The sequence below is a fragment of the Ovis aries genome, chromosome 13, assembly GCF_016772045.2.
Source record: "Ovis aries strain OAR_USU_Benz2616 breed Rambouillet chromosome 13, ARS-UI_Ramb_v3.0, whole genome shotgun sequence".
NCBI classification, from domain to species: Eukaryota; Metazoa; Chordata; class Mammalia; order Artiodactyla; family Bovidae; genus Ovis; species Ovis aries.
In genome coordinates, this window is record NC_056066.1 from 47,088,575 (window position 1) to 47,115,998 (window position 27,424).

Genomic DNA, 27,424 nt, shown 5'->3' on the forward strand with positions numbered 1-27,424 from the left:
CTTGTTTGGGAGTTCTTGAACTTCCACAGGTTTTTTTTTTTTTTTTAAATGGAAGAGATAAGAGAAGCTCTCCCCTTTCTTTGATGTCTGGACATTTATTGAGTGTTTAGAGTTGGGTTGCTCATTCTCATACTCGGAAACACTAGTGAAGCCTAGTTGAGGAGAGAGGTTATAAACAAGTGAAGAATTAATGCTAGTGAAAGATTTGTGTGTCAGAGCCAGGCATCAGAGAGGAAGACAGTCTGAGATGAAGCATAATTAATTGCTTAGTGAAAAGAACAAGTATTTCACACTATAGAAATAAAGGCAGGGGAGGCAGATACCACATTCGATCATGCAGGGTTTTATGAAGACAATGGTATTTGAGCAATGAGTGATAAAGTGGGTAAGTGAGGAGGATGTTCCAGGCAGAGAGAAGAGAGGAACCAAACAGACAGACAGAAAGCCAGAGAAATTTCGTTTTAATAGGCATGCAGAGTTCCTATCAGGAAGAGTGGAAGTAAGGTCAAGGAGGCAGGATGAGGTACCTTTCTGGGGGTTGTCTTACAGATTGAGTGTTGTTAGACCTGGCAGTGCAATAGAAGGGGCAGAAACTGGGTCCCAAGTTTGTGATAAATGGAGAGGGAATGAAAGCCACAAATTTCTAGATAAATATCTCACCTACAGGGTCACCAGAGGACAGGGATCTGTGGTCTGCTTGTCCTGCTGTGAGCTGCCTGGGGGGTTCTTAGGAGTTGAGTGGACTGCTGCTCTGGTCCTAACAGCCTTGCTGTAAGGGAGCGGCCATATGTGCTCCCTTTGGCAGTGATCTATCTTCTTTAACAGGTACTTTCTGCTGTGTGTAAATTATTTCTTCTATGGCGAAACAGTGACGGATTATTTCTTCACTCTGGTCCAGAGAGAGGAGCCTCTGCGGATTCTCAGTAAATACCACCGATTCATTTCCTTTACTCTCTATCTAACAGGTATGTGTTAAGCGGCTTGCCAGTTGTTGCGTATGTCTTGTTTTTGCATATCTGCTGAGTTGGAGTTGGGGCATTTCTTGGTTCATGTAAAGTTTTGATGACTTAACTTTGACCACACAGGAAAGCAGAACTAAAGATTCTGCCTTACATGAGCTGTAGTAGCTCTTTACTAAGAGAAATGAGGCTGAGGGGCTTGTGTGGTTGTGGGGGCTGTGGTTTGTGCCACCTGTCTGTGTGTTTCAGCCTCTGTTGAAGGACCCCATAGCATTGTTGTGTCCTGACTCTCTTATTGGCAGAGATTCTGCAGTGTGACAGAACAAAATCATCCAGAAACTTGTATTTAAAAAAGGACTTTTCATTGACATATACACACTATTGTATATAAAATAGATAACTAATAAGAACTTACTGTATAGCACAGGGAACTCTGTAATGACCTATATGGGAAAAGGATCTAAAAGGTGGACATATGTATATATATATATAACTGATTCACCCAGACACCTGCAACTGACACAATGTTGTAAATCAACTATATTCCAATAAAAATTAATTTTAGAAAAGGGACACTATAGTGCATTAGAAATCTTATTGAGTTGGGTTTTAAAAGACCTGTGACTTCAGAAGAGCCAGGAGCTTACTCTTTGAGCCCTCCTGTAACCTAGAGTTAAAATGGCAGAGTTACCATGAGGACTTGATAAGCTATATTGAAATTTGACAAACGGTATACTGCTCCATCAGTCTAAACTCAGTTGAGACTGTACATGAGTTCACATAATGCTAATGTTCTTCATGGTTACCCTGAAAACCAGTTTGAGGCATATGGGAAATTTGTTCTGACTCTGACCTAAATTTCAATCTGACCTATTTTTTCATCAACTTGATAGTGATACTTGGCTCTCTGAATGACACCTGGCTACTGAATATGAAGTCTACTGCTGAGAGGTCTGATGTGTTGAGGATAGTCAGAAAGCATGCCTCAGAGCCTGGAAGCAGCCCCACAAAGAGAGGCCAGAGGTCTAGAACAGTGATATGCTCTCTTCTGGGGAGGGCTACTTTTGAGGGACCCAGCACACTTGTGGGTAAAATCCATTTTCTTCCTAGAGGTTTTAGTCATGTGGGTCAGTAGGAGAGAGATGCAAGGATGACCTTGGCCTTATACCATGTGGATCCCCATTCTGCCAGACCTATTCTTTAGGATAGAGATTGGTTTCTTAAGGTCCAGATAATAATATTACAGGTTTTGGGGGCTGTGGAGTCTCTACTGCAGCTGCTTAGTTCTGCTATTGTAGCACAAAAAGAAACCCTGGATAACATGTAAACCAATAGTTATGGCTGTGTTCTCATAAAAGTTTGTTTATAAAAACAGGCAGCTAGCCTCGATGATGAGTTGCCACGCTACTAACTGAGCTACCAGCTGGGGCACTGTTGCCCTGCTTTGGTGCCAGGGAGTTTAACAACAACAACAAAATACTAGCAGCCGGCCTGACCATTATCAGCCCCTGTTCTAGAATCAAAACATTTCTATCTGGTGAATGGTATCCTAAGTTGAGTGTAATCTGTAAAATTTTAAAATACTGTCTTCCTTTGATTGTCTTGAAGTAGTCATTTTTCCCTTCTGACTGCCCATCTGAATAACTGATTTTATTCCCTTGGGAAGTGGATTTGTGCCCTGGTTAGCTGTTGCCAGGAAATTAGCAAAGGACCATATGACACAGCTAAAGGAAATGACTAGGACAAAGATAAATGCAGAATGTGATTCATTTTGCCCTTTCTCTTCCTTCCTTCTCAAACTAGGATTCTGCATGTTTGTGCTGAGTCTGGTCAAGAAGCATTATCGATTGCAGTTCTACATGGTAAGGGTAGTGTCAAAATGGGTCAGTGTCAAAACTCTTGCTATAAGTGAAATTTTGTAGAAACTCCACAGGCCTCTCATCCTTTCTGTGATAACTTAGAACTTTGGAATGTAGTCTCTTCTTGTGCATCTGAAACCTGGAGGGTGAAAGAGGCATCCTCTGTGAAGTTTGGTGGCTTCTTATCCACCGAGACCTAATCACTGTTATATACCCTAAGCAGTCTCTCCCATCTGGATCTGAGTATGGCCTCTAGGTAAGGCTCTAGGTGAAGCTTTAGACATTGACCATAGATATCCTACCTGCTATATTGCTCCCTCAACTTAAAAACACCCCCTCTCTGAGTGTCCTAATCTCTCAGTAAATACTTACTAAGAAAACAAGAGGTACCCAGGCTTTTGGAGCATAAAAGGACTAACTGGTGGGCCACATGCACCCTCCTTTTGTTGGGAACTGTAGCTGGGAAACATAGTTCTTCTCAAGGCCTGTTCTGTAGCTTTTCATTTCCAATAAGACAGATACAGAAGCAGATATCTTTCCTACCTGTTTCTCAACAATTTTCTGTTTGGTATTAGCTATTATTTGAAGTTCCTTTCAAGGTACACTGACAGGTAAAGTTTATCCTTTATCTTCTTTTGCAGTTTGGCTGGACCCATGTAACATTACTGATTGTTGTAACACAGTCACATCTTGTTATCCACAACCTATTTGAAGGAATGATCTGGTGAGTGATGTTAGTGAGGGGCATTTTTCCTATTATTTTGTGGGTGTTCTTATGTATAAGAGGACTGAGAAACCCCAGTTGCTAAGTTGGCAGTTCTCACCTGAGCATATCAGCAGCCCCTGCAGGCCTAGTTACAACACAGATTGCTAGGCCCTACTTTTGATTTTCTGCCTCAGTAGCCATGGGGTGAAGCCTGAGAACTCCATTTCTAGTACATTCCCAGGTGATGCTGATACTGCTGGTCAGGACCTACACTTTGAGAACCACTGTTCTAAACCAACAGGTATAGGGATATTTAAAGAGTCCAGGACAGTGCAACTGTACGGCAACAAATATGAAAATCTAGAAGAAAAAAATCATTTCCTGGCAAGAGGACACCGAGTAAAAGTCACAAAGAAGAAAACTTGAACAGATCAATAATTATAAAAGAGCTTTGAAAATTCCATAAGAATCCACACCTGGAAAAAGTGACCAGTGATAGCAGCTGAGTATTTATTTATTTCCTTAATGACTGCACACAGGCTTTCTCTAGTTTTGGCGAGTCTTATCTAACCCTTAGTATTAAAGCTGATAAAAACACAGGGAGAAATAAGAATGATAAACTGATTTTTTTTTCATGATTATAGCTATACCATTCTAAATAAACTATAGCAAATAGAATCTGGCAATGTGTCAAAAGAATAATATACTTAGTAGATTTTATTCTGCAAATGCAATGATTTCAGCAAGAAATCTATCACCATTGATAGAAATCCATAGGTTGACTGAAGAAACTATGCTTTTAGTGAAAATGTGAAGACATATCCTAGTGTGTAGAGCCTCTTGATGAGGGTAAAAGAGGACGGTGAAAAAGCTGGCTTAAAACTCAGTATTCAAAAAACTAAGATCATGGCATCCAGTCTCATCACTTCATGGCAAATAGATGGAGAAAAAAAATGGAAACAATGACAGACTTTATTTTTGGGGCTCCAAAATCACTGTAGACTGTGACTGCAGCCATGAAATTAAAAGACACTTGTTTCTTGGAAGAAAAGCTATGACAAACCTAGACAGCATATTAAAAAGCAGAGATATCACTTTGCCAACAAAGGTCTGTCTAGTCAAAGATACAGTTTTTCCAGTAGTCATGTATGGATGTGGGAGTTGGACCACATTCAGTAACTTTTGAACTGTGGTTCTAGAGAAGACTCTTGAGGGTCCCTTGGACAGCAAGGAGATCAAACCAGATTTCTTAAAGGAAATTAACTCTGAGTATTCATTGGAAGGATGATGCTGAAGCTGAAGCTTGATGCTGAAGCCACTTGATGCAAAGAGCCAACTCATTAGAAAAGACCCTGATGCTGGGATAGATTGAGGACAGGAGGAGAAGGGGGTGACAGAGAATGAAATGGTTGGATGGTATCACCAACTCAATGGACATGAGTTTGAGCAAACTCCAGGAGATAGTGAAGGACAGGGAAGCTTAGCATGTTGCAGTCGCAAAGAGTTGGTCATGACTTAGCCACTGAACAACAGCAACAGAGATACTAAAGTACTGTGGTTAAGATTCCGGACCATGCGTTTGTTTCCCGTTCTCAGAATGAAGATACTGTAATACCTACTGCCTGAGGAATAAATTAGTAAAAATATATAAAGAGCTTAGAACATGTAAAGACTAGCTCATCTAAATGTTAGTATTGAGTTTTAAGCTGGTTTTTTCACTCTCCTCCTTCACCCTCATCAAGAGGTTCTTTAGAGCCTTAGGACATTATTGTGTTTAAAACAATGATAATGGCATACTGTGAGGGCATTATTACGTTTTAAACAATGGGAAGGCATACTCTTCCTCTCTTTCAGAGTGCTGTTAAGTAATTCCAAAGAGAGGCTCATGCTAAGTTCTCATCTTTAGGGCTAGACATACCACTTTGTTCTAGAGTGAATCATATTAAAATCTCTAATTATTGGCTTTTAGATGGAACCTTCAAGACTTGATTACAGTTGTAGAGCAGAGAATATGTGCTGGAAGCCTCAACAAAGTAAATAATATGGGTGGTTGGGTGGATATAGGTGCTTTAAATCTCTCCCTTAACAAACAGTGAGTCAGAAAAATAAAGCCTGTAGTTGAGGGGCTGCTGCTAAGTCACTTCAGTTGTGTCCGACTCTGTGTGACCCCATAGATGGCAGCCCACCAGGCTCCCCTGTCCCTGGAATTCTCCGGGCAAGAACACTGGAGTGAGTTGCCATTTCCTTCTCCAATGCGTGAAAGTGAAGTCGCTCAGTCATGTCCGACCCTCAGTGACCCAATGGACTGCAGCCTTCCAGGCTCCTCCGTCCATGGGATTTTCCAGGCAAGAGTACTGGAGTGGGGTGCCATTGCCTTCTCCGAGATGAGGGGCTAGGATTTATGTATATTATGTTCAACTATAGAGGAAATTAAAAAATTTTTTTAAAGTGACTGTCAGAGAATAGAGAGTGAGAAGAGAGAGACGGTACAAGTGTGGAAACTGTCCCCCCCTTTTTTTGTGGTAGGGATGATCAGACCACTAGCAGAAGGAGGCAGAGGATAAATCTGGCTAAATCATGGTCTTGCTGTCTGTGTAGTCCTGGGGAAAAGTTTGGCTTATTAGAGCTAGTAATAAACAGTAAAAAAAAAAAAAAAAGAAAAGTCAATTATGAAATAGATAATAAATGTAACAGAATAATGGAAGTAACTACTAGAAGAAGAAGAGTCAGAAATGATTAAAAGTAGTTATTTTGGAGAATGGAGATAGGAATAGGAGAAAGAAGGATAACTTTTAATTTTTTCTTTTCTTTATACTTAATTTTATATTACTTTGTAATGAAAAAAGAACATGACATTTTATATAGATACTTGGTGGCGTTTTTGTTTTTTTTTTTCTTTTAAACTTATTCCTTAATGGGTAATAAGTACTATGTGGTTATTTTGGTGCTGAAATTTATGAGTAGCATTGTTTTGTGGACTTTGGAGGTATCATTTTGGTAGAGTTGATTCTTACTTTGGTTTAATTTCCCAGGTTCATTGTCCCCATTTCTTGTGTGATCTGTAATGACATCATGGCCTATATGTTTGGCTTCTTCTTTGGTCGGACCCCACTTATCAAGGTAAACGGATCACCCTAACATGGACCATTACCGTGAGGTGAGGGTAGTGCTTTCAAGTAGATCAGCTTGGGAGACAGAAGAGATCTGCATGGCGTGTACATCTTCATGTCATCCTGGAGAAAGGCTAGTAATAAATTAGATTCAAGAGAAAAGCCAAAGGAAGACTTAACAATTACTTCTGTGGAAAAAAATAAAGAGCTGATAGAGAAAATATTTTAGACTGTGTAGGTACACTTTTGGGGCTTTGATCTGAATTAGAATGTTGTCATTTAATTAGTTTACTGTTTCATAATTAAATTATTTGACCAATTGAAACAGAAAGGACACTGAGGGCTCTCAGGCTATACAAGGAAACCAAGTATGGGGTATTTTAGACAGTGAAGTGGTTAATTGAATGAGGTTTTTTAATAGTAGAAAGACTTTAAACAGTCATTGTTCCCAAAGCCAGGGTTATCGAAATGCATTTTGTTAAGAACTTGCTCTCTGTCCACAGCTGTCCCCGAAGAAGACCTGGGAAGGCTTCATTGGGGGCTTCTTTGCTACTGTGGTCTTTGGCCTTCTGGTAGGTAGTGGCTCCCAGCTGGGTGAGGGTTGGGTAGAGGCCTCCCACCCACCTTCAGAGCCCATCTCCCAAGGCCAAGGACTGTGTCCTGCTGAATGGCAGCCTTGCCCTGTAGCAGGGCATGAACATGGCAGGGCAGCAGCGTCTGCCCTTTGTCTGCCAGGCTTCAGGCCACGTCTTGGTGGTAGAGGAGCGGAGGCCATGCACAGCTTGTACTCCTCTCACGCTGGCGAGGCCTGGTGGCACTCAGGAGATGGTGTTCACAGTCAGGCTTTTGTCACTTTCCCTGAGAGTGAGAGGTGAGGTGGGACATGCCATTCTAACCCAGATTTTCTCCGGCGTGTGCCTTGCCTGGAGGGGAGTGACTTACCACCCCTTTCTAGAGGGTGTCTACTTCTTTCCTCCTGGTTGTCGCCCTCTCACTATACTGCTCCCCTTACCACTTGTCATTTCGAATTAAGAGATCCTGAGAAAAATGAACCATAGGTTCTTCAAATAGGACAAAACTTCTTATAGTTCTTGCCCAGATTCCTTTAGGTCTTTCCTGGATTTATTCAGGACCTGGTTGTTTGAGCAAGTGCATGTGAGGCCTCAGTAAGCTGTAAGTCTCTTTTTCATTTTTTTCCAGAGTTCAGGTAAAATAACACCTATGGTGAAACATGAACCTCTGATTTAGTGCATAGCTTGCAATTAGGGTGCTAGGTACTGTGAGGAGCATGGCCTAACCAGGTGGCTACTGCCCAGGCAAGATGGCTGGAACTTGTCTCCTTTGTCTGTCTGTTCTCATCCTCAGCTGTCCTATGTGATGTCTGGGTACAGATGTTTTGTCTGCCCTGTGGAGTACAACAATGATACCAACAGCTTCACTGTGGACTGTGAGCCCTCGGGCCTGTTTCGGCTGCAGGAGTACAATATTCCTGGGGTGATCCAATCGATCATTGGCTGGGTATGTGCCACTCACATGGGACAAATGATCCTTGGCTGGTTAGTGACTACAAAGAGAGAGAGCCCCCTCTCCACCACTGCCTTCCCTCAAAAAACCTAGCTTCTTCCCTCCCCAAAGCTGTAAACCCCAAGATGAAAGAGAATTGCTTAAGTCAATTCAGGGAGAGGACAGGAGATGTTTCTTCCTACCTCAAACTATTAAGACCAGAGTTCTGAAAGTGTGCTTTTGGGTCCTGGGGCACCCTGAGATGCTTTGAGGGTATCTATGAGATCACAGTTGTGTTCTTCATAACATAATGACATCATTTGCTTTTTCATTTTGTCATCATTTGCCATGGTGGTGCAAAAGCAGTGGTGGGTAAGCCTGCTGACACCTTAGCATGAGTGGAGGCAGTGGCACCAAACTGGACTGTCATCGGATTCACTGTGCCACACACTCACAAGAAGACCTATCCAGCTTATCTTAACAGTGTCTTTGATGAAATAGTAAAATTATTAATTTTATTAAATCTTGATCCTTGACTATACACCTCCTAATACTCTGGTGCCAAAATGGAAAGTATACATAAAATGTTTCTGCTGACTGCTGCAGGACAGTGCTTAACCTAAAGGAAGAGTTTGTGTGCCCCTGTTTGAATTCTGAGCTGTACTGGCGGCTTTTTTATGGGGACATAAATTTTAATTGAAAAGAAATGAGAAACTATAGGTTTTCATATAGGTTTTTGGCAGGCATTTTTCTTAAAAAAGAAATGAAGTGAGATTTGTCACTTCCAGAAAACAACTGACAATAATTGTTACCAATGATAAAATTTGGTTTTCAAGTAAAAATTAGAATTTTGGAAAGTATATACCTGCCATGGAAGTTTGATAACTTCTTTTTTTTTTTTTTTTTCCCCTTTAAGCTAAAATTTTATTTTATTTATTTTTTTTTTTTAGTTTTTATTTTTTAAATTTTACAATCTTTAATTCTTACATGCATTCCCAAACATGAACCCCCCTCCCACCTCCTGATAACTTCTTAAATACTTACTTTTCTGATGGAATCTGTGGTGATTTTAACATATGACATTTTGACATTGTATGGCAAAATGTGTTTACATGTGGCAGATTTATGTAACTTATTAAACCAGTATTTTTGAAATGGCCAGTGCATGGTGTTACAGTCATACATGGATAAAATGATCTATTCAAAGTGCAGTATAGACCAATGGATTTTAATGTGAGAGTACAAAAAAATTATTGATAGGATTTCAGATTTGCACCAACTTTTTAGAAACCTATCAGTTGTCAAGTTTTGGTGTAGTATCAGAAAAGAATCCCTGTAATTATCTGAAAAGACAGTGCTAAAATAATCTTCTTTTTTCAATGATGTATCCTTGTAGGACTGGATTTTCTTCATATACTTCAAACAAAACATATTGCTGTAGACTGAACGCATAATATGTTAATGTCCTCTGTTAAGCAGTATATTAGAGATTTAGCAGAAAGAGAACTCCTAAACCAGTCTTTTTTTCTAATTTTGGGGGGAGATATAGTTTCATAAAGATGTGGTTTTTTGTCTTTTTTTTTTTTTTTAATGGTAACAAGTAATAAGCCTGGGCTTGCAGGCATCTGAACTGATTTCATTTGTTCTTTTCAGAAAACAGTGCGGATGTACCCCTTCCAGATTCACAGCATTGCCCTCTCTACTTTTGCCTCGCTCATCGGCCCCTTCGGAGGGTTCTTCGCTAGTGGATTCAAACGAGCCTTTAAGATCAAAGTAGGAAAACCCTTTTTGTTCCTCTCATTGTCTCCCAGCCAGGCCCCTTTTCACCGTCTCTGCCTTCCTCCTCCTGTCTCACCTCATCAACTACCACCCCCTTCAGAATACCAGACTGTGAACCCTGACTGTTAATATGTACTCTTCACCCATGCATGGAATTTAAGTAGGATAAAGGAAGATACCTTGTTTCTAAGAAAATTCTGTGGTTGGATTTCAGTTTTATGATAATTTTTTATGTTAATCTTTCTTCAAAAGAGATGTTTTATAATTTAATAGGATTGTATACTATAGCTTCAGCACCTGAATCAATACTTTTCACTTTCTGTTGCCCTCAGCTGTAGAGTACAGTAGGTGGACACTGAGGTGTGACCATAGACAAGGCTTTGACTTGGATGAAGCCAGGCTCACCAATCCTTTCCTTCCTCTAACAGGACTTTGCCAATACCATTCCTGGCCATGGAGGCATCATGGATCGCTTTGACTGCCAGTATCTGATGGCCACCTTTGTCAATGTGTATATTGCTAGTTTTATCAGGTATAGTACCTTTCTGTCTGAACCAAGTTGGCGGATTTTAGAATTTCATCTACTTCTCAGTTTGAGTGAAAAAATCCCAAATATGAATGAAGTTTTCAGTTGCTATTAGTTATGGATTCTCTGAGGTCCCCTCCTACCCTCCATTAGTAGAGGATCCAGGAAGGGAACAGCCACTAAAATAATCAGGCCCTTGAAGTGCTTGGCTCCTGCTTTGCTCAGTGTTGTTTGTTCATCCTCTTGCAGGGGCCCAAACCCAAGTAAGCTGGTTCAGCAGTTCCTGACCTTGAGGCCAGATCAGCAACTCCATATCTTCAACACGCTCAAGTCTCACCTGACCGACAAGGGGATGCTGACAGCTGCCACAGAGGACAAGTAGGGGCCACCCAGGGCCAGGAGAGCCGAAACAGGGCTGAGTGAGGGGCAGGGCTCCCAGGCAAGCCTAGCTGGACAAAGACAAGCTTCAACTCACTTTTTTTTTTTTTTAAACCAGTGTTTCTATTTGTGGATTGAAAAAAAAAATCTACAGTGTATACAGTCCATATGCTTATGATTTGGGTTGTGAGTAACCTATAGCTTTGAGTTGGAAAGAAGTCAATTTTTGTTTTTAAAACCAAAGCTTTTAACATTCTGGAAGACAGTGTTGCCCAGCTCTGGAGTGCCTGCTTGGTGCTTCTAGCTCCTAAGCTGGAGCTTCCATTTCTGGGCCTGATCAGAGTGGACACTCATTCATCTGTGTTTGTCTAGTTTAGGCCCCCCACCACCGACTGTCTTTGTAGCTGACCCCCAGCAGGGAAGAGTTACACAGCTTGGATGTCTTTACTACTGGAGTGCTTTTCCTGGGCTTCTCAATAATCCCTGCCTTGGAGCTACAGGAGGGTTGCCTTCTGAGGGAAGAAGGATGAAGGCTTATTAATCAGATAGGCATTCTGTTCATGAAATCCTGTGGACTGTGAGCTTTGCTTTTTGATATGGATTCACCTCACTTCATCACAGACTGAAGAAGGTTTCAGTTTTAATTTTTTTCAAAAGGCATGAAAAATTATAATAGTCTGGAAAAAAGCCACACTGTTCTATTTCAAGTGTATGCAGTAGGATGCTGTAACTAGGTCTTTTCCCACAGGGTTTAGGCTCAAGTGGCTCCTATAGGGCAGTTGGCTAACTGGGTCTTTTCAGGGATGATGCTATTCACATTTGTGCTATAGACTTGTTGCTGCTGAATCCTTTCTGGGGGCTTCCTCATTAGGCAGGGAGCAGAGGGCTTCTTGTTCACACACCCATGCCCTTGACCTGGCTGACCACCCATGTAGCTGCTGTGTTGTATATATTAATATATATATATATATATATATTACTCTTAAGGCAAGTGTATATCTGTGTGTGTGCTTTAAAAATCACTTATTTCTTACAGTGATTTCAATTACCATGACTTCTTCACTGAAACCACAAAGTCCTGCTTACAACTCTGCATAACCCAACCCAGAGGTTTGAAGCTTCTGAAGATTAAATGCACACTTGTATAATATGACCAGTTTAAATGTAGTTTGTATTTTACAGCGGGACCTTTTTCTTTTTAAATTGTGATTTATTTATTTTTTTCTTTTAATTAGAAGAGTGAGGTTGACTTTTGGAATATACATTCTTTGTCAGGATAATAAGCAAGGGGGTAGAGGGGAGAGAGATTGGTGCCCAAATGTGTTTCATTATTCTGTGCCATGGTGGTTCTCATTGCCAAACGGGGGTATAACAGCTTGTTTCAGCACCTTGGGCTGGTGCTGCTTTTCTTTCTTTGTGTTTATCTCAACCTTACTGTATCTGTGGACGCTCGCAGCCAGCCCAAATCACTGAGGTGTCCAGCACAGGCCAGACCCCTTTTGATGTCTGTGTTCACAGTCACTGTGTGACCGTCTACGTGCAGTAGCTTCTTTCTTCTGAACTTTTATTTCTGTTTCAGTAAATGGCTTTTCTAAGTCTAAGGCCCCCTTAAAAACAGAATGTGTGTTCAGTGCTGGCCATGTGGCACTGGGCAGGACACATCACTGTGGGTTCTCGTTTTCTGAGCTGTCTTCTAGTTCTCATATTCCATGATTCTGGCTGAGCAAGTATACGTACTTGCAGAGGCTGCTTGCAGGTGTTGAGTCATGTCCTGGGCACGCAAAAATTAAGTGCTTACACGCCTTTTCTAAATACTTTTCCTTAAAATGCTTGTCCTCAGCAATAAATCTTAGAGTGGAGCAATGAATCTAGTTTTCTGAATGAAGAATGAACTTGGTTCCCCAAACCAAAGATAGAATGGCACTTCATTTGTCTCATGGTGTCCCCCTGTGGGCAGATAGGTGGGTCCTTGGGGACAGGAAATCTCAGCTGGGACCTGGCAGCAGAGAGCCACCTTTGGGATCAGGGAGCCTGGCACATACCTGTGGACATGGCTGCTGATGAGGGTTCCAGGAAATGGCAGCTGGAAGCTCAACAGAGCTGCCATCCAGAGAGCCTGAGGGTCAGCTAGGGTTTTGTTTCCTTCTGGTTTCCCACATGCTTTCTGGTGAAATAGGGGAATTTCGTAGGAAGTAGCCAGGAGACAGACACCACCTTGTGTCTATATAGCACACTGATTTTCTTTCTCCCGTTTATTGAAAATCTTTCACTGAACAGACAAGCTTCCAGAGACTGTTGTAACACACAGCTGTGCACATCTTAATGAGTGGCATAACTTGCTCTAGATCCATTTTTTTGTGTGTGTGAGAAATAAAATGTGACAAATTGTATGCCCTCTCTTGTCATGAATTCAGTTTCTTCCCTGTATGGTTTTATGTTTCCCACTTGATTTTGTGCAGCCCTTATTTAGAGATTTTTGTTTTGTTTTCCAATTTGAATTCAATGCATTCTCACAATAGCTTTCTGTGTTATCTCTGGTGAAAGGCATGAGACCTTTGCCGATGAGGAAGCTGAAGGCTTGGGGGGAACTTGAAATCAGTAGGTTTGAAATCTAATGTCTTTTTCAGAAGGGGCAAAATGTAATTTTTAACCTTACACAGGTAGACGTTGAAACAATTTATGGTCTTTTATTTTTCCCCCACTGGGCTTTTTATCCTGTAACTTACATTGTATCAGGAGATTCTAAAAATACACTTGAATAGAGACTAAACAGACCCTTTGATTTGAGTGAACTAGTTGCTGAGTTAGCTGGAGACCGATTCGAATACATCCGTAAGTTCAGATCGTCAGACTGTCAGAGAGACCCTACCAGGCTCAGGAGCATCCCTGACATTGCCGGGGGTCAGGGCTGTGTGACTGTCTCAGGGCAAAGAACGTCATTGTTAGAAAACTGGAAAGCAGTGGCCTTGCTCCCTAAGAAGCCTGCCCAAGGTTGATTTCCAGGGAAGTCGATTTGCATCATTCTAATAGATGTGGCACAGCTGAAACTTCTTTCTGGGTCACTGATGCCTTAGGCACCATTGCCTTTTGTTTTGGGAGCTACTCAAGTTGTGCCCACCTTTCTTGTGCATTGTGATTGTGTGCTGAGGAAAGAGGGGAGTGTGGAGGGGATAGTTTCCTTTAGGCCCAGGGTTCCTATTCTTCCACAGTCAAGGTGGGAAGAAAAGGCTACGAGGAGGATGTCTAGGTGACTTGTACACACATCACAAGACAACAAACCATGGGCCAACCTACTCTGCTTCTCTGCAGCGGGGCCTCTGAAAGAGTGTCTGGAAAAAACCATCAGCTCTGAAGAGAGAGTTTGACTCTTGGACACTATTCTGCCTTGTCAAAACAAACTTCCTTTTCCCTTGATCACTCTCCATGCAGTTACCCAGCTTTTGCTTATTAAAGAGATTACCCACTCCCACCTCCTGACTTGTTTCCCCTTGTTGGATGGGGGCCTTGTGGCACAGCCTACACAGGGTGCTGAACTTGGACCAAGTGGGGATAATGAGCCTAATTTAAGGGCTCATTCAGGCCTACCTCCTCTTGGTCCTGGACCCTGCTTACCCACATTCCCTGCAGAAGATGGGCCCATTCTCAGCAAGGAGTGTAGTCCCAGCTGCTTTCTGCCTATTTCTATCTGAAGGTGGTTCCATCTTTCTGTTCCTCCCAGCACTGTCCCTTAACCGTTTCAGGCTGACCAGCAGTGGCCTTACTCACCTGGCCGCTCAGCTGGGCTACAGGCTCCTCTTCTTGCCTGTGACTGCCTCTGGGCAGAGTGAGGCTTTCACCTTGTCCACATGTGTCAGCACATTTTCAAGGCAAAGAGATGTTAGCTGGGAGGGTGGCTTGGAAGGTCTACTTTGGGTGCTGAAGTGTTGGTGTTTTAGGACATGTAGATAATTTATGAGAATAGAATGCCAGAATAGGTGAAGTCTAGAATTCTGTGGCCAGTGGCTTTTACATCCATTGGCTCTTGAAAACCCTGCCTCTGCTTCCCCTCTTACCAAATGTCTATCTGTTGAAGCTCCTTTTTACTTGAGTCATTAAGTTACTGGCAGTGTGTTTATTAATAATTGCAGTAATAGTGCTTAAAAGTCCCAGGCACAGTGCTAACGATACATTCTCTTTTAATCCAGAAAACACCTTGAATCAGGTATTATCTCCATTTTATACAAGAGGAAAATGAGGCATCATGACAGGCTAAGTGCAGTGGTTATGAAGATGGACTTTGGGCTCAAATAGCCCTGGGTTTGGGCAGGTTACTAGGTACAGTTCCAACTCACTTGGCTCTGATCATAGCACCTCCCTTTCGGGATTGTTGTGAGGATTTTGAGATAATGCATGTAAGCATTTAGCACAGTGCCTGGCACATAGGTTTTATTGAATCCTGCTGGTAACTTTATTGAATCCTATTGTGTAACTCTGGAGACTGGTTCTCAGGCATTACACTACCCCTACCCTGTACATAGCCTGACTGTTCAAAGTCTAGACAGTGACCACATTCTCCTTCAGAGAGAAGCAGTCCAACCTTAACACCTGCCTACAGCAGCTGAGTGCTTCCCACTTCATTTAGAAAGCCAGCCTGATGAAACGAGGATGTAGACATGTTCCTGAATTCTCCCTTCCTCGTAGGAATGGTTTGCCTGAGCTCTTGCTCACCTCCTGCTGCCCCTGGTCTGATTTCCGTGGGGAAGGAGGCCCTTTCCTCTTGGCCAGTGGTGCCGCCCTCCCTGTGACTTGACTCAGTGTTCCCCTTGGCTCTGCACACAGCTCAGGAACCTGCAGTACTCCTCTGGGCAAGTGGATGTGCTGGGGGCCAAGAGGAGTGGGAGAGAACCTCTGTAGCAGATGACAGTACAGAGGGAAGGCCTGAAGGTTTTCACTTAGGTCCTTACATGTAACAAGTCAGGGGCTTTGTGTTTCTTGTTTTCTTTAGAGTGATAACAGAGTAGATGGCAGGTGGCCACTTGGGGATAAATGATGGAGGTTGTTTCTCTTGGATTCTAGGTTAGCAAAGGATCGCAGGGGTGATTCATGAATGGAGACTATGCACTATATTGAACGAAAACTATTTCTTTTTAGTTTTCTGCACGCAGACAGGAGTGGGGGAGGATATGTGTGAAGTAGGCCTGGCATGCTGCGATTCATGGGGTCGCAAAGAGTTGGACACGACTGAGCAACTGAACTGAACTGAAGACCATTCTTCATTGAAGAAATGGCATTGACAGGAGGGATCCATGAAGTTCTTTGAGCCGATAGAATAATAATGACCTAGACCCACTGGCTTGACTGGGCTGTTTCCTGAGTTGTTAGTGTGGAATGAAGACCAGTCCCAAGGGCCCATTGTGTTTAAGTGATAGTCTCTCCCTTTCAGTTAATTGATGAAGTAATGATTATGACAGGAAGCAGGAACATGGTTGTGGAGGGATGGTAAGCAGCTGCTGTGATGGACTTATTCTGGGCCTGCCCTCCCACTCTTCTGGATGTGTGCTTGCAAGGCCTGGCACTGGCACTTCCTCACTCGTTATTAAACCTAGTAGACCCAGGCAGCTTTTTATCTGTAGAGAAAAAAATGGCTCCAAACTGGGGGCAGGGACCCTCTGAGCCTTGGGCTAAAGTAGCTTCTGCTGTGGTCTCCCAGGTATCGGGCAGGGCCGAGCTCTTTGAAACTTTCTGAGCACTTCCCTTATGTAGTGCTCAGAGGCTGTAGTTGGTTTAGCAGCTGGTGAAATTGTTTGCTGACATCACCCATAGCGCAATCCCTGTCCTCAGCTGCTGGAGTACCCATTTCTTACCTCCATTAAGTTCATGTGCTGGTTTTGCTGGCTTTGTGCCAGGGAATGCCAGAATAGGAAGGGGGTTGAGAATGTACATATATCTTACAAGGATGTCCTTTGTGTGCTATTAAATTTAAATCCACAGACACAGTTCTGTGTGGCTGCCTTATGTCACAATGGCTGGGTATGTGGGAGCTGATTACAAAGGGAAAGAGCTGAGCAGGCATCAGGGCCAGTATAATCAAGGGACTTGGAGCCAAGAGAAAAAAAGGCAGGGGCAGGGTACAGTGGTTTGTAGTCCAGCCAGAGCACTGTTGAGAAGCCCCAGGGGTGGTGGCAAGAAAAGCGTGGGTAGCAGAGAGGCTAGCCCTATGTGTCTTGGGGGTATGGGGACCAGCAACTGAGCTCAGAAGGCCATCCATGGAGACTCAGTGCTCATGGATTGTGGATTCTCTTCTGGAGTTGATGATGATACCAAGTTTTAATTTTTATTGATGTTTAATACTTTCTCAAAACAGGAGGGGAAGACAGAAGTGTTAGAGAGAAGAGGCCCCTCTATTGAAGATTGTTGGGAAGCCTAGTGGTGTTGGGTGAGTCAGGCACTTTCTTAGTTCTGTTCACCCTGAAGGTCTGTTTAATGAGGTTTCCCCAAACATAGAAATGATCTCTCTGGCCCTGCTGGGAAGTGCCTTGTAGTCAAGTGAAGCCCACTGCAGTGTCTCAGACAGTAAAGAATCCACCTGCAGTCTATGAGACCTGGGTTCAATCCCTGGGTCAAGAAGATCCCCAGGAGAAGGGAATGGTTACCCACTCCAGTATTCTTGCCTGGAGAATTCCATGGACAGAGGAACCTGTGGGCTATAGTCCACGGGGTCGCGTAGAGTTGGATCCGACTAAGTGACGAACACTTTCACTTTTTTTTTGTCCTGGCCCTGCCTCTGGCATTTCACTAAATCTGTGTGTTTTTCGCCACAGCTGACCTTTCTCTGTGCACTGTCTGATCAGTATTGAACTGATTCTCTTTCAGTGCAGTGTCAGATCATGATAAACTGTACCTTGGAAAGTATTTGTATTTATACATCTGGATCTTCCTATTACACAAATAAACACCTGTTAAATTCTAGATCGTTTGTGGTATCTGATGGGGGGAGTGCTGACTTGCTGTGAGATATGGGGGTTTGTATGGAACCAGTGTCACTTTCCAGAATGCTGCCAACCAATCCCTGCTTCTAGAGACATCCTCTGCCCTTGACCTTCACCACTTGCACTCCAGCTTTCCGCCTTTCCTCCTCCTGCCTTGGCTGTTCCTCCTCAGTTGCTTTTCTGGGCATCTCTCCTCCCACCAGTCCTGCCCTGAGATGGTAGATTCTGCCAGAGACTCTCTCCCCGCCCCCACTGAATGCTCTCCTGAGTGTTCTTGCCCACTCTCAGGGCTCTAGTCATCACAGTCTTGTGGTTCCCAAGTCTACACCCCTAACCTCATGGGCCTGTGAGGTCTCTTCATGTGGACTTTGCATGGCCAAACCTAGGACCTGCCCCAGTCCAGTATTGCTTGACCACCATCAGTTCTGTTCTGGGAGTGATCTTGTCAGTGACCAAGGCCTGCCCATTCTGCCTTCTAAGTATTCTTCAGATTCATCCTGACTGCCAGCTGGCTCCCTACTGCCTAGTCGCCTTTGCTCCTTTAAACCTTGAGTGTTAGGAAGAAATTCATGGCAGAAATCCCACCATTTAGGGTCCCTATAGGTGAGAAAGACATTGCTCCATCCTTACACAACAGCAGGGTGAGATTTATCTGTTTGGTGCCTTCCTGTGACCTTAGCGGAGGCTTGCTGCTGAGTCCGCCCCCACCCCATCTGAACCCATGCTCAGGTCTCACCTCTCACAGCCATGCTCCTGCTGTCCCCTCTTTGTCCCGGTTGCTCTGTCTCCTAGCCTTTGCACAGGATGATTCCCCTGCCTGATTCCTCGTCTCTCCCTCCCTGGCTCCCCTTGGCTGCCTGACTCCTGCTCATCTTACTGTCCCATCAGCAGCAGCACCTGGCCTGGGAGGTCTATGTGTTCCCCGCCCCAGGACAACTTTCCTGGTGACGCTAGCCCTGGTGGGAGGGTAAGGGCTGCCCTGGGTCTTTAGTCCTGGGACTTAATGCCTTGGGCCAGTAGGACAGGGTTGCTTCCCTTTTGGATAGGGACCTCTATCTTTCTCACCTATAGGGACCCTAAATGGTGGGATTTCTGCAGTGAATTGCTTCCCAACACTCAAGGGTTAAAAGATACTGCGTTTACTTTCCTAAATCCAACTAAAGCTGACTCCAAGCCACCAGTTTCCGTGATGAGATCCCCGGCGTTAGCAGTCTTCCTTTATTACCTTGCTCTCATGGGCTCCTGTGGTGCTGGAGCCAAGGAGGTCCCTGGTCTTCAGTCCATTGACTGAAGGTTCGGCTCGCCCAGGCCTGTGAGGTCTGCCTACTCAGTCCTGAGTCAGTGCTATCAGCCTCCACCTCCCAGGGCACCTTTGTAACTGTCTGCATCTGGTACCCTGCCTCCCGAGGGCCCTCACAGCCAGATCTTGATGCCCTCCACGCATTCAGCAAACATTGGTGGGGTGCCTTCCCTGTGCTAGACCCTGGCTGGATCTTGGGGAAGCAGCAAAAAATAAAGCTGACACAATCACTGTTCTCATCGGGCTCATTGTGGAGAAGGTGGTAAGCATGTGAAAAAGGCGTGTAGATGGAGAAACTAGCTGGGAGAAGGGACCAGGAAATGCTGCTGAGAAGAGGCCGCAGTTGTAAACAGGGCCCTCAGGAAGGGCCTTGCTGTACCACGGTGATGTTTGGGCAAATGGACACACGCCTGAGGGGGTGGGGGGAGGGTATCCCAGGCAGGCGCAGAACAAATGCAGACACGTTTGCCCTCAGGAGCAGCAGTGGTGGATGAAACAGGGTGAGTGGGGAGAGAGTGGTGGCAAGGAATGAGTGTGCGTAATTACGCGGGGCCAAGGCCACTGGCTTGTACTCTGAGCAACATGAAAAGCTGTTGGAGAGTTAGAGCCAAGGAATGACTTGATCTGATGTTTGTTTTCGAAGGGTCACTTGGCTACCATGCTCAGACTGGATTTCAGAGGGGCAAGGGCGGGAGGAGGGAGCAGCAGCAGTCCGGGCAAGAGAGGATGGTGCCGAGCTCCGGTGATGCTGTGCGAAATTGTCAGATCCTCACAATGTGCTGAAGGATTCTGTGTGGCTGGGGAGAGTAGAGGGGGAGTCAAGGATGGCTGTGACATTGTTGACCCTGGCAACTTAAGGAATAGAATTACTGTTTTTCTGAGCTGAAGAAGGCTGTGGTGGGAAGACAGAATTGGGGTGTGAGGTGGACCAGAGGGAAGATCAGTATTTTGGTTTTGGATGCAGTAGTGAAATACCCACTTGAGGATGTCCAGGCCAGGGGCGTGGTCACTGTGGATATTATTCTGTAAGAGCCGGGATACTGGATGAAATCATCGAAGAGTTGAGGTCCACAGCTGAGCCCCCAACCCCCTGCCACCTTTTCTTAACTTGAGGATCCAATTCTTTACAGCTAGGGCCACTCCCTCCGTCTCTTTACAGAGATTTTCTTTCCTCAGAAACTCCAATCCAGCTCTCAGGCCAGGATATGGACCTGGGTGGAACTTGTCTTCAGGTGGCTCCAATCCCATCTGACAGCAGACCTGCAGCCTCCTGGGGAAGGAGGCTGCAGTTGTAGAGGAGGAAGTATATCATTATCTTTTTGATTTCTTGCAGGGGAGGTTGAGGGTGGGAAAGCAAGAGTGACTTCTGTATTTGGTTATTCAGGGGATAGGCAGTTGGGTGGAAAGCCCCAGAGAATGATTGTGGGCTGATGTGTGGGCTTCTGTCTCTAGTTTCCCCTACCTACCAAGGTCATGATTGTCATCCTGCAGAGGAACCAGGGAGGGAGCCCCGTGGATAATAAATTTGCAATCTCCTGTGGACTATAGGGTTTCCCTTGTGGCGCAGCTGGTAAAGAATCCACCTGCAGTGCGGGAGACCTAGGTTCGATCCCTGGGTTGGGAAGATCCCCTGGAGAAGGGAAAGGCTACCCACTCTAGTATTCTGGCCTGGAGAATTTCATGGACTGTATAGTCCATGGGATCACAAGACATGACTGAGCGACCTTCACTTTCATGGACTATATCAGTTATAAGAGAAAGTTCTAGGAACCTAGGGTGCTATGGTGGGTGGCTTCCTGAAGGTACAATTATTTATCTTTTTATTTGAAGTAATTTCATACACAGAAATGTTATAAGACAGTATAAAGAAATCCATATATATTTCCCCCAAATTTGCCAAATATTAACATTTTACTATGTCTGCTTAATTAGTCTCTTTTCTCTCTTCATGCACACACATGCAGGCACTTTTAAAAATCAAAAGTTGCAGACATGTGCCTTTACTATTATGTAACCTTATAGCAATCCACTCCAGTACTGTTGCCTGGAAAATCCCATGGACAGAGGAGCCTGGTAGGCTACAGTCCATGGGGTCGCAAAGAGTCGGACACGACTGAGCGACTTCACTTCACTTCAGCCTTATTCAAGGGCTTTCTGGTGGCTCAAACAGTAAAAAAATTCTCCTGCAATGCAGGAGACTGGGTTTGATTCCTGGGTTGGGAAGATCCCTTGAAGAAGGGAATGGCTACTCATTTCAGTATTCTTGCCTAGAGAATCCCATGAACAAAAGAGTCTGGCAGATTACAGTCCATGGGGTCACAAAGAGTCAGACATGACTGAATGAATAAGAACACATACCTTATTCAAATTTTACCAGTTATCCTAATAGTGTTCTTCGTATCAAAATAATACATACAGTTTTGGCTGATGCAATTTGAGGGGCTCTGTAGTGGCTGCTTCCCCCCTCGCCACCGCCAGTGTGCCCTTCATTAGATGGAACCTGCTCAGCATGCTGTGTGCTGTAGTTAAAACTTGGTACCCAGCCCAGCAGGGCAGTGCTGTCCCAGGCCAAGCAGAGGGCAGCAGTGGGTCACAAGAGGCACAAGGCTTTGGAGTAAGACACATTTGGGTGGAATCCTGGCTCAGGTGTCACTGACTGTGACCTTGAACAAAGCACTCAACCACTCAGCCTGCTCCTCTCTATCAGTTCAGTTCAGTCGCTCAGTCATGTCTGACTCTGCAACCTCATGGACTGTAGCATGCCAGACTTTCCTGTCCATCACCAACTGCCGGAGCTTGCTCAAACTCATGTCCATTGAGTTGGTGATGCCATCCAACCATCTCATTCTCTGTCATCCTCTTCACCTCCTGCCTTCGATCTTTCCCAGCATCAGAGTCTCTTCCAATGAGCCAGTTCTTTGCATCATGTGGCCAGAGTATTGGAGTTTCAGCTTCATCATCAGTCCTTCCAATGAGTATTCAGGACTGATTTCCTTTAGGATTTACTGGTTTGACCTTCTTGCAGTACAACAGGAGAGATTCTCCAACATCACAGTTCAAAAGGATCAATTCTTTGGTGCTCAGCTTTCTTTATGGTCCAACTCTCACATCCATACATGACCACTGGAAAACCATAGCCTTGACTAGACAAGGCTACTTTGTTGGCAAAGTAATGTCTCTGCTTTTTTTTTTTTTTTTTAAATTTTTACTTTATTTTACTTTACTATATCCAGAGGGATGATGTGGGGTGGGAGGTGGGAGAGGGGTTCATGTTTGGGAGCTCATGTACACCCGTGGCAGATTCATGTCTCTGCTTTTTAATATGCTATCTAGGTTGGTCATAACTTTTCTTCCAAGGAGTAAGCGTCTTTTAATTTCATGGCTGCAGTCACCATCTGCAGTGATTTTGGAGCCCAAAAAAATAAAGTCTGACACTGTTTCCACTGTTTCCCCATCTATTTGCCATGAAGTGATGGGACCGGATGCCATGATCTTCGTTTTCTGAATGTTTAGCTTTATGCCATCTTTTTCACTTTCCTCTTTCACTTGCATCAAGAGGCTTTTTAGTTCCTCTTCACTTCTGCCATAAGGGTGGTGTCATCTGCATATCTGGGGTTATTGATATTTCTCCTGGCAGTCTTGATTCCAGCTTTTACTTCTTCCAGCCCAGTGTTTCTCATGATGTACTCTGCATAGAAGTTAAATAAGCAGAGTGACAATATACAGCCTTGATGTACCCCTTTTCCTATTTGGAACCAGTCTGTTGTTCCATGTCCACTTCTAACTGTTTCTTCCTGACCTGCATATAGGAATACATAAGAACTATACAAAGAAGATCTTCATGACCTAGATAACCACAATAGTGTGATCACTCACCTAGAGCCACACATCCTGGGGTGTGAAGTCAAGTGGGCCTTAGGAAGCATCACTACGAACAAAGTTAGTGGAGGTGATGGAATTCCAGTTGAGCTATTTCAAATCCTAAAAGATGATGCTGTTAAAGTGCTGCACTCAATATGCCAGCAAATTTGGAAAACAGCAGTGGCCACAGGACTGGAAGAGGTCAGTGTTCATTCTAGTCCCAAAGAAAGGCAATGCCAAAGAATGTTCAAGCTACTGGACAACTGCACTCATCTTACACACTAGCAAAGTAATGCTGCAAATTCTCCAAGCTAGGCTTCAATAGTATATGAACCGAGAACTTCCAGATGTTCAAGCTGTATTTAGAAAAGGCAGAGGAACCAGAGATCAAATTGCGGACATCCATTGGATCATAGAAAAAGCAAGAGAATTCCAGAAAAACATCTGCTTTATTGACTATGATAAAGCCTTTGACTATGTGGATCACCACAAATTGTGGAAAATTCTGAAAGAGATGGAAATACCAGACCACCTTACCTGCCTCCTGAGAAATCTGTATACAGGTCTAGAAGCAACAGTTAGAACTGGACATGGAACAATAGACTGGTTCCAAATTGTGAAAGGAGTAGTACATCAAGGCTGTATATTGTCACCTTGCTCATTTCTGTGCAGAGTACATCATGAGAAATGCCAGGTTGGATGAAGCACAAGCTGGAATCAAGATTGCAGGGAGAAATATCTATAACCTCAAATATGCAGATAACACCACCCTGATGGCAGAAAGTGAAGAGGAACTAATGAGCCTATTGATAAAAGTGAAAGAGAAGCATGAAAAAGCTGGCTTAAAACTCAGCATTCAAAGAGAAGATCATGGCCTTTGTCCCATCATTTCATGGCAAATAGATGGGGAAACAGTGGAAACAGTGAGAGACTTCATTTTCTTGGGCTCTAAAATCGCTACTGATGGTAACTGCAGCCATGAAATGACAAGTTGCTTGCTCCTTCGAAGAAAATCTATGAGAAACCTAGATAGCATGTTAAAAAGCAGAGACATTTCTTTGCCAACAAAGGTCCATATAGTCAAAGTTATGGTTTTTCCAGTGGTCAAGTATGGATGTGAGGGTTGGACCATAAAGAAAGCTGAATGCCAAAGAATTGATGCTTTTGAACTGTGATGTTGGAGAAGATTCTTGAGAGTTCCTTGGACAGCAAGGAGATCCAACCAGTCCACCCTAAAGGAAATCAGTCCTGAATATTCATTGGAAGGACTGATGTTGAAACTGAAGCTTCAATACTTTGGCCACTTTATGTGAAGAACTGACTCATTGGAAAAGACCCTGATACTGGGAAAGATTGAAAGCGGGAGAAGGGGATGACAGAGGATGAGATGGCTGGATGGCATCCACTGACTCGATGGACATGAGTTTGAGCAAGCCTTGAGAGTTGGTGATGGACAGGGAAGCCTGGCGTGCTGCAATCCATGGGGTCTCAGAGTGAGATACGACTGAGTGACTGAACTGACTGACTGACCAAGTCCAAGCCCACTCTCCTCATGCATGACAGGCCAGTGAATCCAAGAAACGAGATGTTGAAGCAAGGGATACAACTTTATTTGGAAAGCTGGCTACCCAAAAGATGGCAGACTAGTGTTTCAGAGTAACCATCTTGTCAGGATCTGGATGCCAGGTTCTTTGTGTAGTCAGAGAAAAAGAAGCAATGAGAAACTAAAGTCAAAAGGCAGAACAGAGTGGTAGAGGCAATGGGGAAGTAAAGTGAAAGCGTCTTCAGTGTCACAAAACATCTCCAAGGGAATGGCCAGCCTTTGGAAGGGAGGTGTTAATCTCATCTATTTTTTTTTTTTTTTTATAATAAGGAAATAACAACAGATATTTATTGGAGGAATTATAACCATTTTTAGCAAAAGTTTTATGACTTGAGTTTTATAACATCAGAGGTGCAGACAGACAGTCTAGTTTCTAAAAACAACCTAACAATATGAACATACTATTTTGTTTAAATTGAATGGAAAAAAATTTAAAAAGTAATTCTCTCACTCAGGACACAGAGCTGAAAATGAAATATAGTCTTATGGGATTCATGGTCATGAAAATGCTCAGTTACTATTTAAAGCTCTTTTTGGTTTAAATTTTCTTCCGAGTTCCTAATAACATTTAATATAGTACACACCATCAATGAAAAATATCTCTAAATCTAGGGAGACTTTCACCAATCTATGCAAGACTCTTTGTCTTTCAGATTTCCCTTTAATCAAGGCTACATAACATTTTAATTTCACACTTTTTCTCATACCTTAAAAGAGATGTATATATTTCTAGTCCACACCAAAGCAGTTCTACATACAGGGTATCTGTGGTCAAAAAATACTGACTTTTCATATTCCTTGGGAATATTGAGAGTACTAAAAACAAGTGAATAAATGTGAGTGCACAGGAAACCAGCAGATGACAGAAACAGAGATGGACAATACACAGTAGTTTAGTGACACATTTCAAGAGAGTTGGGGTTTTGACAGAATAGAGAAGAAATGGTGTACAGAGAGGTAAATGGGTTGTGGGAGACAAAAACTAGCAATTGAGGAACTGCAGAGGAAGCACTGCTGTTAGGGAACAACCAGGCTTCCATTAGAACAGGAAGTTGGAAAAAAACACATTCAGACAGAACTTGAATTTCTGAGTGTATCATGAAAGGGCTTGAAAGAATGGTAAGAACTGCAAAATTAAATGCTGACTGAAACAGGCAGCTGGTAGTCTTAAAAAACTTCTGCAGAAAGGTGAGTGCTCAGTTCAAACTACATTGTAGAATGGGTATATGAGTATAGAGCGCACTTATTAACATTTACTCCTGCAGCTTAAGACAGGTATCAGCCTAGAAGATTAGAAGCTACTGAGGGCCTCCTCCCGGATCCATTATCTTGGCTTGCCTGGGAAAGAAATGTCAATTTATTCAGACCTCTGGCTTCCTTCCTGCTGCTGCTGCTGTCGCTTCAGTTGAGTCCAACTCTATGTGATCCCATAGATGGAAGCCAACCAGTCTCCCCCATCCTTGGGATTCTCCAGGCAAGAGTACTGGAGTGGGTTGCCATTTCCTTCTCCAATGCATGAAAGTGAAAAGTGAAAGTGAAGTTGCTCAGCCGTGTCCGACTCTTAGCGACCCCATGGACTGCAGCCTACCAGATTCAGCCACCCATGGGATTTTCCAGGCAGGAGTACTGGAGTGGGGTGCCATTGCCTTCTCCATAATCTCATCTATTAAAGGTAGGCAGGGTCAGATCGTCTTTCTATGAGCTGAACAAAGTCACTTTAGTTTACAGTCAGGCAGAGGGGCAGGGTCCTTTGAGGCAAGCCATTATGTATGATGCTCATGAGACCCACAAGGTCCTGCTCAGTTTCACAACTTCAATACAGTAGAAATTTAGGAAGTTCACAAATATGTGGAAATTAAACAACCACTCCTAAATAACCAATGCATTAGAAAAACAGTTTCTAATATGGAGTCAGAATTGACTTCTCTGCAGCAGGGTAAGAACTGGCTTCTCTGCAACAGATATAACTAGACAGAAGATCAAGAAAGAAATTGAAGACGAGCAACACTGTAAACCAACTAGACTGAACAGACATCTGTAATCCACCCAGCAATAGCAGAATACACACTCCTTTCAAGCACATATGGAACATGCTCCAGGACAGACTATATACTAGGGATAAAACAAGCCTCAATAGATGTAAAACAACTGAAATCATACAAAGTATGTTATCCAACTGTAGTTGAAATTCATCCTCTTACACACCAGTACTGAACTGATTCTTAGAGACAGCTTTGGGTGAAGTGGAAAAGAAAAGATGTATTGCTTTGCCAGGCAAAGGGGGCCACAATAAATTAATTCCCTCAAACTGTCTGTCCCAACCTGAAGAGGGTAGTAAGAAGTTTTATCAAAGAGGAGGGCATGATCAACTTGTGGACATTCTTCTGACTGGTTGGTAATAATCGGGAGACAGCACCATCAACCTTCTGGTTCCAACCAGTCTGGGGTCCATGTGCTTGTGGGCATCATAGAGTTAAACTTCTTCCTTCTAGTAGGGATTTTAGTATTTGGAAAACAGCTCAAAGATATTGTTATGTATATCCCTTGAGCAGGACCCAGGACCCTACCCCAAGTCTGCACTGCTGTTTTTTGACTGCTCCTTTCTTCACATCCTCTCATTTCCCTAATTAGGAAATGTTTGAATCAGCCTTTTGAAACTCAGGGAAGGTCATGGAGGCTGATGCCTATTTCCTGCAAACAATAAATGGAGGACACAGAAAGGCTTTTGTGCTCATGAGACCCACAAGGTCCTGCTCAGTTTCACTACTACAATATAGTGGAAATTTAGGAAGTTCACAAATATGTGGAAATTAAACAACCACTCCTAAATAACCAGTGCATTATTTAGAAATGAAATCACAAAGGAAACTAA

General features: G+C 43.5%; 1 protein-coding gene and 1 non-coding gene across 2 annotated transcripts in view; both read left to right on the forward strand.

Moving 5' to 3' along the window:
• The window catches only part of CDS2 (CDP-diacylglycerol synthase 2), a 49,552-nt gene extending 31,784 nt beyond the window's left edge, over positions 1–17,768 (forward strand). Inside the window, exons 5-13 of the mRNA XM_015099719.4 lie at positions 826–965; positions 2,763–2,821; positions 3,460–3,542; positions 6,557–6,644; positions 7,138–7,206; positions 8,000–8,152; positions 9,791–9,910; positions 10,345–10,448; positions 10,692–17,768. Of these exons, the coding sequence (XP_014955205.2) occupies positions 826–965; positions 2,763–2,821; positions 3,460–3,542; positions 6,557–6,644; positions 7,138–7,206; positions 8,000–8,152; positions 9,791–9,910; positions 10,345–10,448; positions 10,692–10,824 (949 nt within the window). The 3' untranslated portion in view covers positions 10,825–17,768. The remainder of the gene's footprint in view (positions 1–825; positions 966–2,762; positions 2,822–3,459; positions 3,543–6,556; positions 6,645–7,137; positions 7,207–7,999; positions 8,153–9,790; positions 9,911–10,344; positions 10,449–10,691) is intronic.
• LOC114117652 (small nucleolar RNA U6-53/MBII-28) lies at positions 2,343–2,446 on the forward strand. The gene has a single exon (XR_003591317.1). It is a non-coding gene; the product is annotated as a small nucleolar RNA U6-53/MBII-28 (small nucleolar RNA).
• Positions 17,769–27,424: the final 9,656 nt, after the last annotated feature.